We start from the raw sequence: 13,916 nt of genomic DNA, 5'->3' as shown, positions 1-13,916 counted from the left end.
TAAAGAAAAGAAAAAATAGAGAAGTCAGTTCTGGTTTGGAAGGTATTTTGTTGGGTTGCAGCCAGAATTGTACATGATCAAGAGCAAAGGAATGAAGAAGTGCATACTTCTCAGGCAAACAGTAGCATGCTGAAAAATACTTGACATTGCTGGGTCTAATAAACAGAACGTCAATACAAGATCAATTTGTCTATAACAGTGGGTTATAATACTGGAATTGCTACAACACGATCATTCACCAAGATTCAAAAGTATCAGAGTACATGGGATAATTAAGCAGGGTCTACCTCTACCCCTCAAGTCATATAGCTCAGTCCAGCTCTGTCTTTGTTTAAAGTCTCTTCCTCTACAATGCAAGATGACTGCAGCCAAACTGCCTGTTAAAAATAGACCCTGGTGTACATTAATTGCTGCACAGGGCCTGGGGATTGTCTGGGTTCAGTGGTAGAGGACAAAACTCTGTTAGAAAATTAATAGCAGGAGTGGTGAGTAGGATGTGCTTTAATCTGTTCTTTATACTGCTCATTTGTTGATGTGGGCATTATCTCATTGCTTCTCCTAGTAATATTAAATATCAAAATGCTGACAAAGAAGTTATGTATTACATTAGTGGCTTATGTTACTGCATTTTAGTTAGCTGTGCCACAAAATAATTGGTTGCACTAAGGCTTCTCAGTATGTGGCAACTGCCAAGTGATCATTCTCACACACACAAAGATACAGACAGGTTCACACAAAGGGCATCCAGCAATAGGTAGTACAATATGCACACACTGTAATTAAAAAAAAAAAGCCAAAGACATATAAAGAGTCATAGAACTATTTTAATATTATGCTGCTAACATACAATTCCCACATACCCATCTCTAAAGGGACACTGTAGCTTGGTAAGCTCTGTCCTGCTGGTGATCTTGCTATAGCACTAACAGAGAAAGCAGATCCACAGGGAAGATCAGTTAAGGTACAGGAGCTTCCAGTGCTTGTGCAATGCCAAAGTCCAGCCTCTCCTCTGGCAGTGACAACGTATGTAGCGTCTTCATTGTTAGATTGCCACTGTACACTGATTACAGAAAGACCCTCCTTTGAGACATTTTTAATTTCAGGACTGCAGGGAGCTGAAATATTTCATATTGACAGTATTTAAACAGATTGTTTATACGTACTATGTAAGTTAGACATGAAAATTAAATTCTAGTTAGAACTAACAAACTGCTTTGGAAAAAGTATATGATCCTTATATACTTAGTCCTGGTGAGAATTTAGACCTTGTGACAGAACTGACAACATAAGGAGTTTGTGTACAAAACCAGAGATAAACTGTAAATCTGATTTTCAAAATATTGGAGCTGTCAGAAACTTTCAATCCAAATCTGTTTTCAGATCCCTGCTTACAGTATATTTTTAAAGACTTCCTGTTTTGGAGGGTTGTTTTTTTTAATTTTTATCAGTTACAGTAAGTTAGCATTCCAGTAATGCATTTCATCCATGAATCACTGCAGTGCCTAATAATTATTTCTCCTGCTAAAGGAAAACACGAGTGATCACGGTACCTGTTGCCACGTGCTTGGGCGCACATGAGGTGTTGCTGCCCCTGGCCTCGCTGAAGGAGTGAACGGTGATGCGGTAGCGGGTGTTGCACTGCAGAGCTGACAGGGTGCAGGCCGGGGCCGTGTCATTGCAGAGCACCACCGTGCTCCAGGCGGCAGCTCTGGTCTCGTACAGGTCGGCGCCTCGGACAGGAGCCCAGGTGACCCGCACGGTGTCGCTGGACACGAACACGGCCCTGAAGTCGCTGGGGCAACAAGGAGCTGGGAACAGATGAAGCAGAGAGGGAAACTCGAATGGGAACGGGAAACTGGCATGAATAGGAACCTTCTTTAGTTTACCTATGTGCTTCATGTCTTAAATCTCCAAAGGTGACCAATACTGTGCAAACAGTCTCATGAATCCCAGACTTATTTCCTGAATTAATTCAATGCCCCTCCTTCCAAAATCAATACAGGACATCCTAGTGTTTAGGTCAGACGCAGGAATTACATATATCTTTGGTTGAAGCTTTAAAAGCATCTAGAGGTTAAATAATTCAAACTACATTCTTCTCAATTTCCCATTGAACTGGTTAATCTTTTTTCATTTTCCAAGTATGAAAACTCTCTTTGAGGAAGTTTAGGATTTTGGCACACCATTCCTGAGGTAAAAGAAAAAAACTAAACAGGACTAGAGTTCAAATGTTACGCCAGGGCTGTGAGTTATTCATATGTCCTTGCCTGACAGATGATTGTGAATTGTTAAACTATTTTCAAGTTTGTAAGCATGTTGCACTTGACTACACAAGTTAAATTTAATGGCAACGGGAAGTGTTCCTTTTTTTTCAGCCAACCTTTGTGTGTTTTGCCCAAAACCTGAATAAAAATAGAAGTTTAAGTCGGTATCTTCCCATAAAAATGTCCATAAACACAGTTAAAGGATCCAAATGAATTTGCAAAAATAAGTGCCTACTTACCAGTAGTGTAATTGAATACATCACCTAAAGGACTCTGCCCTGCCTTGTTATATGCAAAGACACTAATGAAATAAGTGAAGCCACAGTCTGACTGGAAATGACATTGAGTATATGATGTGTTGCAGTGCACTTCCAAGCCATCATCACTCTTCACAAAAACCACGTAATAATGACCAAAACTGACGCTAGACCATGACACCAGCAAGTGACCAAGTTCATCCTCTTCAATTGATATGTTTACTGGTGCACAAGGAACTGAAAAAAAAAATTAAAAAAAAAAAAAGAATTGTAACGACAATATTTTTATTGAAGTTACAGTTTTACATAGTAAAGGAAAATCAGGAATATACAGAATTATTCTACTCAGTTGCTGTCTTGTTCAAGCAAACAGCAATATTATCTGCATTTACAGAGGGTGCTACTTACATTTAGATGACAAGTGGGTATGATTTTTACAGAACAAAATAGATACTATCTTCATGTTTTACAGAAACAAATTCTGATTAAGGAGCCCCTGTCTAACAGTGAAGAAAACAGCGACACTGGGCAGTATTTCAAAAGAAACTGGCACAGTGTGTGCTCACAAATAGTAGGTTTGGATGGTAATTGTAATACTAGCTTGCATAACAATTAGCATCCAAAAGCTTTTATGTGTGAAAGCCCTTTATATGTTTGTATGAAACTCACTGGCTGTCTGTGAGAAGAACTGTCCTTTGCTTAGGTTCCCTTTCTGGTGGCATCATGTCACATTAAACTGCAAACTCTATGGCTTTTGCTTAAATAACATTTCCTTTCTTTCTAGTTCAAAGAAGTGTAGCTTGCTGCTATTAGAATGAATGTACATGATCCAGCTGAAGCAGTGTTGGCTGAGATCAGAGCCCACAGCTTAATACTTATCTACTGTGTAAGGCTCTCATCCCATTAGATCCACCTCAGAGTTGCTCACAGAATTGATCTCTAACTCCTATCAATGAAAAGTCAAAATGAGGCAGGTTACATCAAATAACTAAGTAAATAGTGTTATGTCTTTAAAGTAACATGTAATAAAAGAAATGTTTTAGATTTTAATTACATGGGCAGTTCATCTAACAGGTCAGGAAGCAATAACCTCTGACATGGCACTGGTGCTGTAGCTGAAACAAGCAAGCTTCTGTTCTGATGATGGTTGATGGTTTCTTAATTTAGTCTAGTGGTGCTACTTTGACTGAATGTGGTTTTGTTGACCTCCTTTCTAACTAAAAACTAGACTTGGCCTAGAACGCTTCTCAGCCCAGAGGCAATCCTTAATGCCATTTCCTCACAGACCTGTTATTCCTTACATTAGTTTTACACTCAGAAAATTGACTTTACAATATGTACTTCTAGTAATAGGAAAACAGAGGCTTACTGTTTCAGCCAACAATATATACACCATTGCAAGTTTTTCTTACACAAATATGAAGAAAGTTTAGGCTCTTATCCCTGAAATAGAAAAGAATATGGCACCATTCATGCACAAAGGTCAAAAGCAGAAATAACTATTTGAGAATCACTTGTGAATTGCAATGGACTAATTTGCATTTGAAATTAAAGAAATATATGTTAAAATGCCATAAGCTATATAAGGATCAATGACACATACTAGTTTTTAAGCTTACTGCATCAGTAGGTTTACTGGATCCAGCATCATTGTATGCTGTGACAGAAACATAATATTCAGAGCTGCACTGGAGGGATGGCACCATGCAGGAGGAGGAGGATGTGTTACACTTCAGTTTCAAGAGTCCACTGGAGGCTGTGACAGTGTAAGTTAGAGCTCCTTCTGTTGGCATCCAAGAAACTCTTAAAGCACCACTATTAAAAGCTACTTTAACATCCGCCGGTGCATTAGGACCTACGGTATATCAATAGTTTGGAACACATAAATACAACTTAGATTATGGCCTACAGACATGAGCTTTTTCATAATTTGCAAACTAAATACATTTTTTGTGGTGCAGACCTTAGCCTCATTCATGTTAAAGTGACACTTTTTAAAAGAAATAGTTCTAATTATACACTGTCACAAAGCTTTCTGCTGAAACTCCCTGCCTTATTTGAATATTTGCTTCTCACAGTTAGAAAAATCCTCAAATCAGTCTAAACTTGTGTAATCCTTATCCACACCTGTCCTGGGTACCACTTTAGTAACAGTTAATGGTATCTTTGCCTCAGTAATATTTATTAAACATAGTCATGTTATCTGAGGTTTCATAAACTTTGAGATGGGGCAAAAATGATGTGATCTGAAAATCTACCCAGTGTACCTTTGAAAAACATAACACAATCATACACACACATAAATACTTCCTGCTATATTGTTGCTGTTTTGCTTTGGTTTTTTTTTTTAATGCTCACTTGGTTTCAGAAAAGAAAATTTCTTACTTGTTCTTTGGTTATATGTGAAATCATCTCCAGGCATCCCATTGGCATTCCAGGCATAAGCCTTGATAGTATAGAGAGTTCCTGGATCTAGATTTGTAAATATCAAGGAGGTATTGGTGGTGTTCTCCCTCAGCATTCTGCCCAAACCATCTGACCTCATGAGTGACACAGAGAATCCAGCTGCCATATACACAGCTTTCCAGCTCAGTGCAATGGAGTCACAGCTCAGAGAACTAACAGACAGAATTGGAGCAGCCAGGACTGTAGAGAAAGAACAAAATCAAGCTTTTGGTTTTTCAGTAGTACAGTTTGAAAGGGCCAAATTTGAAATGAATACAGAAACAACAATCACCAACTCTGAGAGACAAATTCAGTGACAACAAAAGCAGAAAAATAAATGGATGCCAGCTTGATAGAATAAATATAGAAAGTGATTTGTGATGCATCGATTATTATATTACAGGTTTTGTAAAATGAATGTAACTCATACAGAAAGTATGAAAGGTTGTGAGTGTTGAAGAATGAAAATCACCAAGAAGATACTGCATTTCCCGTCCTTTAAGTTTTACATTGTCTTATTATTTTATTTTAGTCATTTCTTCTATTCCTTCAACTTATGCCTTTTGTTAAAGTAAAATACATATATTCATACAAATTCTAGCAAAACTCCCAATTGAATATTTAACTTAACGTCCTATCGTAAAGTAAACCATTAATTCAGACTCTTGTCCTGATCATTAAGTCAAATGCCTGAATTCTAGTTGTCAAAAACTGAAAGGAGAATGTGATCAGTACAATTTAAAATGCAAGACTATAATAATTCAGGACTGGTACATGCATGAATGCTTTATAATAACATTATAGAATTTGAAATAAGAATTTTAAAGTCCACCTGTTTTTGCTTTTCTGAAAGGTGAAGGCTGGCTTTTTCCTCCTGAATTTATAGATCTGATAGTGATTCTGTACAAGGTGGCAGGTTTCAGCCCCGTCACTGTGCCTGGAGAATTTTTAACTACAGTTTCAATGAAGGAATCTCCATCTTGTGCAGTCAGCATGTAACTAGTAGCCCCAGGTACCGCTCTCCATTCCACTGTGATACTGTTGCTAAGTTTTGAATAAGCTTGGTCAATAACAGGTATGTCTGGAGCTAAAATGGAAATAATGATAGACATGCTTAAGTTGGGGAACTGAGCCCTGTGAAATGCTGAGTGCTCTGAACATTTCACACAGACAAAATGTAGGACATCTAACCCCATGCTCAGAGCAGATACACTTAGACTCACTATACTCAGATATACACTCACTGGAAAAGAAAAAAAGATAAAATGAAGGTGTATCCCACATAAAATTAAGAAAAGGAATGTAAAATATCTGGGACAAAGTATGCACCCTGAGGCCAATTTACTCAAAGCAAGGCAGCTCACCTGGGATTTGGGAGACCCAGCAAGTATTACACAGCTATTTAACTGAGTGTTATGTCTGCTCTCTTAGTTCCAAGCACCTTATCAGTTACAGTCACACACCCTATGTTGCCCCACTTGTAAAAATGGTAACAGATATTCTGTCTGACCATGCCTGTGGAACATTTGCAGGTGGGTCTTTTGCAACCTTTGAGTAAGATATTGCACTATGCTTTTTTTTCCTTTTAAAATATTGTCTTTAGTAACCGTGCATAAAAATTTCTGTGCAAGAAATCCACGTGCAAGTCTAATGGAGTTTTTTGCCTAACAGTCAAGTAGAGAATATATAGCATGTGATGTATATCGGAAATGAATTACACAACATTAATTATTAATATCTCTTCTTCCAAAACTAAGCTAGCAATTGACATTTTGTTTACACTTAGCAGGATAAATACTTCTACTTGTTTACACTTACCATGATAAAACACCTCTACTTTTTTATTTTCAAATTTTATTGTAATAATTAATTTTATAAGAAACATGCAATTGGAAAAGTAATGGCTATTTCTCAAAATTATCAGCTAAATTATTTTAAAAACAGAATTTCAACAGAATATTTGTTCAATTACATTTCAGTGATGAAATAAAAAAGGATTTCTGTTTATGTAGATTCTTTCAATATCCATCAGTGACTTACATGCTACAAGTCCTTTTGTGAATGAAACAAAATTACTGTTTAGCAGTTCTGAAAAATTTATAAATAGCTTCATATCTGCTTTTGTAATGAAAGGGTAGGTGATTTAAAAAGCTGCAGTCTGAGCAAACTGTGCGTGCCAGATCAGGAAAACTTGGAACAAGATGAGAGGAGAAAAGGAGCTAATCATGCTAACATTGAACTCAGTAGGAGAACCGGCAAAAGGCTTCAACAAGAATGGCAGATTTTCCCTACCAGTACAATGAAACATCAAGGATGAAATCCCAGTCATACAGAGGACAATGGAAATTATACTTCCCAGTTTCTCTTACTAACCTGTTGACTGCATAATCTGTGTTTCTGCAAGAATAATCCCATTCTTGTCAATGGCTTCTGCTTGTATAGCATAAACAGTATTGGGAATTAATGAAGTTAGAGTTGCTTTAAGTGTCACATCACTGAAATGAGCCAGTAATGAATGGCCTACAGTATTCACAGCTGTAGCTGTGACCCTGTAAGAAGAGGCTCCTGAAAACTTGGGCCATCTGAGAGAAATGCTTTGCGATGTCACATCATATAAAGACACAGAGAAACCTAAAACACCCAAAAAAATCATTATCAGAAAACATTTCAGTCATTCCTGAATTTAGTTAAGACTTGACAAGAATATTGTTCAGTGCCTTATCAAGCATCTATGTGACCTAATTTTCAGACAATAGCCATTGTGCTGAATTTGGAGTGCTATTTCCCTTGCTCACTTTTGTAATCCACTAATTACTGTAATAACTGCTGCTCACTCTCATAATATCATGCTGTGATGATGGCTATTTTTCTTAAATTACCGATACGCTGTGGTCTAATTGTTTTAAAAAATACCATGTATAATCTGTATGTGACTATACAAGCAATGTCAACACTATTCCATAAATAAATAGGATCAGTTGTTTTGCTAATCATAAAAAGAATATGTTACAGTAAGTGTCCAGATACTGCAACATGTCTGCAATGATCAAGCATTTAAGGCTCTTGACAGTGCAGGATATGCAGGAATGTGCTATTGCCAGAGAGTGCATGAATGCTGAAAGCATTTCTTGTAATCATGTAATCTCTTCTTTCAAAAAACTCAATATTCACATTTTAAGGTGTGAGGACCTGGAGGCACAAAATACAAGACTGTGGAAAGTATAAAACGCAAAACATTGGAAATATTTGTGCAGGGGAGAGCGTGCTTCTCCTGGTGTGGTTTTTTTGTTTGGTTGGGGGTTTTTTTTCTGGCAGGAGTGTGGTGGCATTTTCTTTTGGTGATTTTTAATTTTTATTATTAAAATATATAACAATTAATTTGGTGCAAATATGGGACAGTTTGAATCCTATTTGTAGCACAGTTATGTAGGTAGTGGACAGCAGAATTTGTTCATCTGAGTGTTCTCTCTGGTTCACACCAGTGTCAAGGTGTGTAAGTCTGAATATTTGTGCAAGTGCCCAACAGAATTGGGACTCCTGAAAATGAGGTTTAAAATTTATAAAGATATCAACATAATTTTTTAAAGCTGAATCAAACTTGAAAACAATTTTTATTTATAAAACTGCTAGAACTCACAGAATATTTTATTAAAAATCACAAGTGTGTGTTTTCTTCAGACCCATTAAAAAACAGGCAGGCAAAACCAAAATACCATTTTGAAGATTTACCTGTGTTAGCTGAAAAGATCTGAAAAGGAAGATGTAAGAAAATTAGAAATACAATGTGAAATATTTTATTTGGAAAATTAAATACCTAAGAATGTTAAATGCAACAACAACTCAAAATACTATGTTTTTAAACACATTTTACTGATATGATGTATTGGCTTAGATTCTTTAAGCATGGAAAGAGTATGCAACCAATGAGATTTGGTACTGGTGTCCAGATTGTACTGCTTCTTCATTTTTATTTTCCTCTCTAAATCTTCCTATTGATCCTGTTTTCAGTTGTTGACACACTTTGAAAGGCCTCAAATCCTAATATATCCTTTTATTTTTAAGTCACTTGCAAACAGTGTAATAGTAACTCAATACCAATGCGGAATCGTCTGCATGATAGTCTCCATCCTAACTTTTAGTTTACATTTACAGAGTACAATATCATCGTTGAAAACAGCTCTAAAGCAAATGAGTTGCACTCACCATTTCTAGGCAGTTGAGAAGCAGTCCAGTAAATGCTAATGATTTACTTTTCGCACCACACATCTTGTCAGAGCTTTGTTCCAGCCTTCCCACGGGGATGAGCTGAGGCCGATCCCTGCTGTGAGCAGCTCTGTGTCTCGGCAGTGCTGCCACTGCAGGCTCGCTCCCCGGGACAGAGGAGGTCGCGCTGGGCTGGGCGCTCCTCCCCGCTGGAGCCCAGCCGGCCGGCGGCCACCGAACCCTGGGGACAGGGGCCGACACAGCGCCGGCGGGCGGTGGGGTTTTCCCCCTTCTGTTACAGGATGCAGTCTCTGTATGGGTTATACAAGATTCATAAAATAATTAAGCCCAATAATTAAGCAAATCTGAGATTTGCTCTTCAGCTCATTACCTACTGTATTTTTGTCTACATACAAGGACCTTCTTTTCTGTTGGGAGTGATGCCCTCGTGGTACTCCCCTTCGCATGGAACACTGCCATGGACTGGGAACCACCCTTCCTCAGTATCTGGCGTTGCGGAAAGAGACATTTTCCTCATATTCCTTCGTATCTGTACCAGCTGCTGGTTCCCCTTAGACAACACGACTTTATGTCTTCAAATTGTAACTTCTGACAGACGATTGTAGGCGACAACAAACAGTATCGTTCTATGACCCGACAGTGTTTTCCTTGGCGGCTTTACACGAATGTCAGAGAGAACCCTGGGGCCGCTTTCATAAGGGAGCCCCGGTTTCCACCGCGAGGGGACCCGGCACCACGGCAAGTTTCGCGGCGCTCCCTCGGCTCTGCGCTCTCCAGCTCCCCCCGCTGCTCCACACACAGCCCCAGGAGCCGCCGCGGGGGTCGGGAGCGGCCCCCGTGTCCCGGGCTCACCTGCTGACAGGTGAGCAGCAGGAAACTCCTTCCTCAGGGGACGAGCCCTGGTCACCGAGCGCTTCTCCAATGGGAATTACGGACCCCAATGTGGCAGAGGAAGGGGTCCCGGCTCCATTGGGGCCGGGCCCGGCCGGCAGGAGCCCGCCCCGCCCAGGAGCAGGCAGTGCCCTCCTCCGCCGCCCGGCTCCGCCCGCCGTCCCTGAAGAGGGAGGGGAAGGGAGTGCTGCCGGGAGGGATTGGCAGGAAGATGGCGCCGCCGGTGCGGGGGCTGAAGGGCGCTGTGTGGCAGAGTGAGTGAGTGCGGGAGCGAGTGCGGGGCTGCTGCCCCCGCCCCGGGCCGGGAGCGCCCCGGGGCCGCTCGGTGTGCGCGGGCCGGCTGGAAGCCGCCGCCGCTGGGGCGCCGCCCGCGTATATCCCGCCGTGCGGGGTCGGGGGTGCCCTGCCCGCCCGGGTTGGGGCCGGGGCCGCGGCCGGAGCCGCGCCGTTGTCGGAGCCGAGGAGGGCGAGCGGAGTCGGTCCCGGGCGGCCCTGCGGGGAGCCGGCTGTGCGGCGGAGGCTGTGGGTGGTGGCTTCTCCCCGGCTGCTACACCTGGTGACTCATCGCGGGGGTGGGAGGCGGCTGCCCCGCCTTGCGGTGCCCGCGGTGACAGCGCCTGGATAGAGACGCTCGCGCCTTATTCCGAGATAAGGGTGAGCTCTGCAGGCTGTAGCCCGCCGGCCCGGCTCTTGGAGAGCTTAAACTGAAGCCAGCTCTTCCAGGACTTCTCTGTTGCATCCAAACTGGCTGTTTTGGAGAGACTCCGGCCTCAGGAGGGGCTCTGGTGTGTGTCACGGAGCGGCACTGCCCGCTTTGTGTTCGGCTTCACGGTTTTAGTAGAAAAAGTTGAAGGCGTTCCCACGTAGTCTTACAAATGAACTGCAGATTTTTATCTCCATGTTTAGGAGCAGGTTCTGCTGGTGTTTGTTACAGAAAAGGAAATTGCAACTGCTCCCTTCCCTGGTGGAGTAGAAGGGCTCATAGTATTTCAGGCAGTGTGAGACCTATGAGAAAAGGCATTAGCAGCCACCTCACCCCGGGCTTAATTGTACTGAGGTTGTGACTCCATGAGCTGTTCAGCCAGCCTAGTGACTGTCACTGAAATGGGAAGGTCCTGCTGCTGTCTTCTTTCTGTTCCTGCTCTGCTTCCACCTGAAAGCTCTGATCTGGTTGCTCGTGTCCCTGGAAGAGGATATTGAGAAAGAGGAACTGAACTCTGATGTTCAGTCCTCAGTTGCTGGCACCTATACCCTGCTTGTATGAATTAGATACCTTTGTTTACAACTTGACCTTTAGAAATCCTTACTTTTTCTGCTTTGCTTTTCCTGTCTTGGTCTGTTAGGTTATGTGTGCCTTTGACTGTCAAGCCACCGTCTTGTCTTGAGATATTTTGTAGAAGACTTGGACATCTCAAGGAAGGAATGTGATCAAAGCATTATAGTGTTGTCAGGGCCTGTAAGGACTTTTGAAAATGGTGTTGTCAGTGCAGACAAGACTGTGAGGAATGAAGATTAGAGTGATGGTAAAGCAATGTAAATAATAAAACATTTATATTGCAAGTTTAGTTGAGGTATGTCATGAAGAGAATGCTTTGTTAGATAATTAGTTACTCTTGTCTTTCCATTTCAACAACAATGAAAATTGATGAACTAAGTTTCATACATACTCTGGCACTCTGATTATGAGTAACTGAAGGCCATAAACTGCTGCTTCTTAATGGATCAGCAAACATGTTGGTGCTTTTTTTTTTTTTAAGGCTGATTTGTCTGAAAATAGTATGTCAGTGGTGTTGGTGGTTTATGTGGCAGTTTGTGTCAATGTGTATCTTATTCCTGCTCTGTGAACAGGTACAGAAGTACCTGTGGTGTGTGTACAAAGGGAGTTGTACCTGTGCTATGTCATGGTGCTGTTAAAAACCCCTTTGTGCCATTGCGATAGTCCCTTCTGTTAGGTGCAGTTTTAGTCTGAATTGAAGCAGTAGTGTGTGGGAGAGTTAATTCACCCAGTTTGTTGTCAGCTCACAATTATGGGGGTAGGGGAAGCACCTGTATTTAGGAAGCAGTAGTTCCTGTGGATAAAATCATGACATTAACAATATACAGCTGCTCTCCGTGTCTATCTGTAAATAAAGTTTTTCCACAAAGAGTTCTATTCTAGACTTGTATAATGGGTTCTAGCCTAATCACAGATAGCTACGTTAATTTTGGCACTTCTGCAACTTTATTTTTTGTAATGCTTGTTTACAGTCCTTTCTTCAGGAAGTGTGTTATAAATGGGTCACTGACTTTGCCAAGGTGTGGCTTCCTTGTTTGTTTGTTTATTTTTTCACATAGGGATTTAGCAGTCTGCAGTTCCTGCAGCCTTGTGTATAGTTCTTATCTAGATCAGGAAGTAAAGGTAGAAGAAAAAATGCTTTTCTAGACTAATTCAAAGAAGACAAAAGTAGAAAAGGTACTCAGGATGTGTGATTGGTATGAAATTTGTGAGAAGAAAATGAAAACTTGGACAAAAATGGAGCACTAATCATTCCTGGGCTTGTGATGGTTTTTGGTGTGTTCAGAATGCTTGCTGGAGAGCAGTGAGATGATTTTAAGAGTTTGTAAAGCAGTCTAGGTCAGTTGTTTGGATGAGGCAGCTGCAGGTTGAGGGCAAAACATTGTTGGAATGTTACACGGGCAAGTACGCTGTGTTAGTACACTGATAGCTTGGAATAAAGTTTCTTTTTATCATGGGAAAAAAATGGACTTCAATTTTTTAATTACAGAAATGAGGTTCAAGACAACTGAATTACGCATTTGTATGGTCTGGTTTATTTTATAGGCAACCAAAATACAGTATTGTAGAAAAAATATATTTGAGCTTTTGGACAAGATTATTGGGCATTCAGCTTATTAAAAAGAACTCTGTGTAATGCTAAGGACTAATTAATTGGCAAGAATGTTCTCCAGAAATGCGGAGGTTAATAAAATTTTCACGAGGCTAAAGATTTTTTATTACACCTTGTGTACAGACCTAGAAACAGGCAGGGACAGTTTGTGGTCAAGAATTCTGTGGATATATTTATTGATGTGGGGTTTTTTTATTATTCTTTTTAGGCCTCTAAACATGTGAATCTAAATGAGTGAATTATTTTTTTCTTTTTTAGTAACAATTTGATTCCTCTAACTGAGAAACTGTTTCTTCTTGCAGAGCTAAAATCAGCAGTGTTTGATGACTTCAAGAAAGAGGAAGAATGGAAGGTACAGTTTTGTTATTTCTGTAAGAATGTTGTCATCGCTTGAACAAGAAATCTGTATCACTGAGTAGAGAACAAATAAATAAACTTCATGGCTGGTATTTTCACCTAACATTGTTTTCTATCCAAGTAATAGATTTGGGGTTTGGTAACTCTGTATAATAACTGTATAATACATGTTGAAAAATCTAAAGGCTAGTATAGGGAGAACAAATGATTAATTACTTCTTTTTTTTTTTTAGTTTTTTAAAAAAATTAGAAACTGTTTTTGTTTATTTCCACTTTTCTTTTCAAAGGCTTATACTTTATTACTTTCATAAATTATATGGCACTCCAGTACGTGTGGATTCACCTCTTTGAGCTGCTTAAGCTATAAAACAGTTTTAGAATAAGTACAGATGTATTTAAGCAGGTCATTGTGTATATTAGCAGGAATTCATAAGACTTGTGACCAAGTGAAAGTTTCAAAATATTTTTTAGTATGAGTCGGGGGGACAAACTACTTAGTTAAGATGAAGCTTATCTTTGGATATCCTGTATGTAGGGAGCTGCCTTCTAATGCTGTTTGAGACTAATTTTCTCCTGCAGTGTTGCTATAT

General features: G+C 40.2%; 2 protein-coding genes across 15 annotated transcripts in view; one reads left to right on the top strand and one right to left on the bottom strand.

The window, feature by feature from the left end:
- FNDC7 (fibronectin type III domain containing 7) overlaps positions 1–10,264 on the bottom strand; it is an 18,232-nt gene extending 7,968 nt beyond the window's left edge. For 5 of the 10 annotated variants that reach the window (XM_064664510.1, XM_064664513.1, XM_064664508.1 and 2 more), the window contains exons 1-9: positions 9,170–10,264; positions 8,696–8,714; positions 7,340–7,597; positions 5,799–6,053; positions 4,907–5,167; positions 4,125–4,376; positions 2,504–2,758; positions 1,551–1,808; positions 861–1,115 (exon numbers count right to left, since the gene is read on the bottom strand). In XM_064664510.1, the coding sequence (XP_064520580.1) occupies positions 861–1,115; positions 1,551–1,808; positions 2,504–2,758; positions 4,125–4,376; positions 4,907–5,167; positions 5,799–6,053; positions 7,340–7,597; positions 8,696–8,714; positions 9,170–9,232 (1,876 nt within the window). In that variant the 5' untranslated portion in view covers positions 9,233–10,264. The remainder of the gene's footprint in view (positions 1–860; positions 1,116–1,550; positions 1,809–2,503; positions 2,759–4,124; positions 4,377–4,906; positions 5,168–5,798; positions 6,054–7,339; positions 7,598–8,695; positions 8,715–9,169) is intronic. The other 5 variants (XM_064664505.1, XM_064664506.1, XM_064664515.1 and 2 more) reach the window with 5 other exon arrangements.
- The window catches only part of STXBP3 (syntaxin binding protein 3), a 20,518-nt gene continuing 16,832 nt past the window's right edge, over positions 10,231–13,916 (top strand). Inside the window, exons 1-2 of one of the 5 annotated variants that reach the window (XM_064664527.1) lie at positions 10,231–10,335; positions 13,272–13,321. In XM_064664527.1, the coding sequence (XP_064520597.1) occupies positions 10,293–10,335; positions 13,272–13,321 (93 nt within the window). In that variant the 5' untranslated portion in view covers positions 10,231–10,292. Of the gene's footprint in view, positions 10,340–10,716; positions 10,736–13,271; positions 13,322–13,916 lie in introns of those variants that run through there. The other 4 variants (XM_064664528.1, XM_064664529.1, XM_064664532.1 and 1 more) reach the window with 4 other exon arrangements.

Source organism: Pseudopipra pipra, chromosome 9, assembly GCF_036250125.1.
Source record: "Pseudopipra pipra isolate bDixPip1 chromosome 9, bDixPip1.hap1, whole genome shotgun sequence".
NCBI classification, from domain to species: domain Eukaryota; kingdom Metazoa; phylum Chordata; class Aves; order Passeriformes; family Pipridae; genus Pseudopipra; species Pseudopipra pipra.
This window is presented reverse-complemented; position numbering and strand designations above follow the sequence as displayed.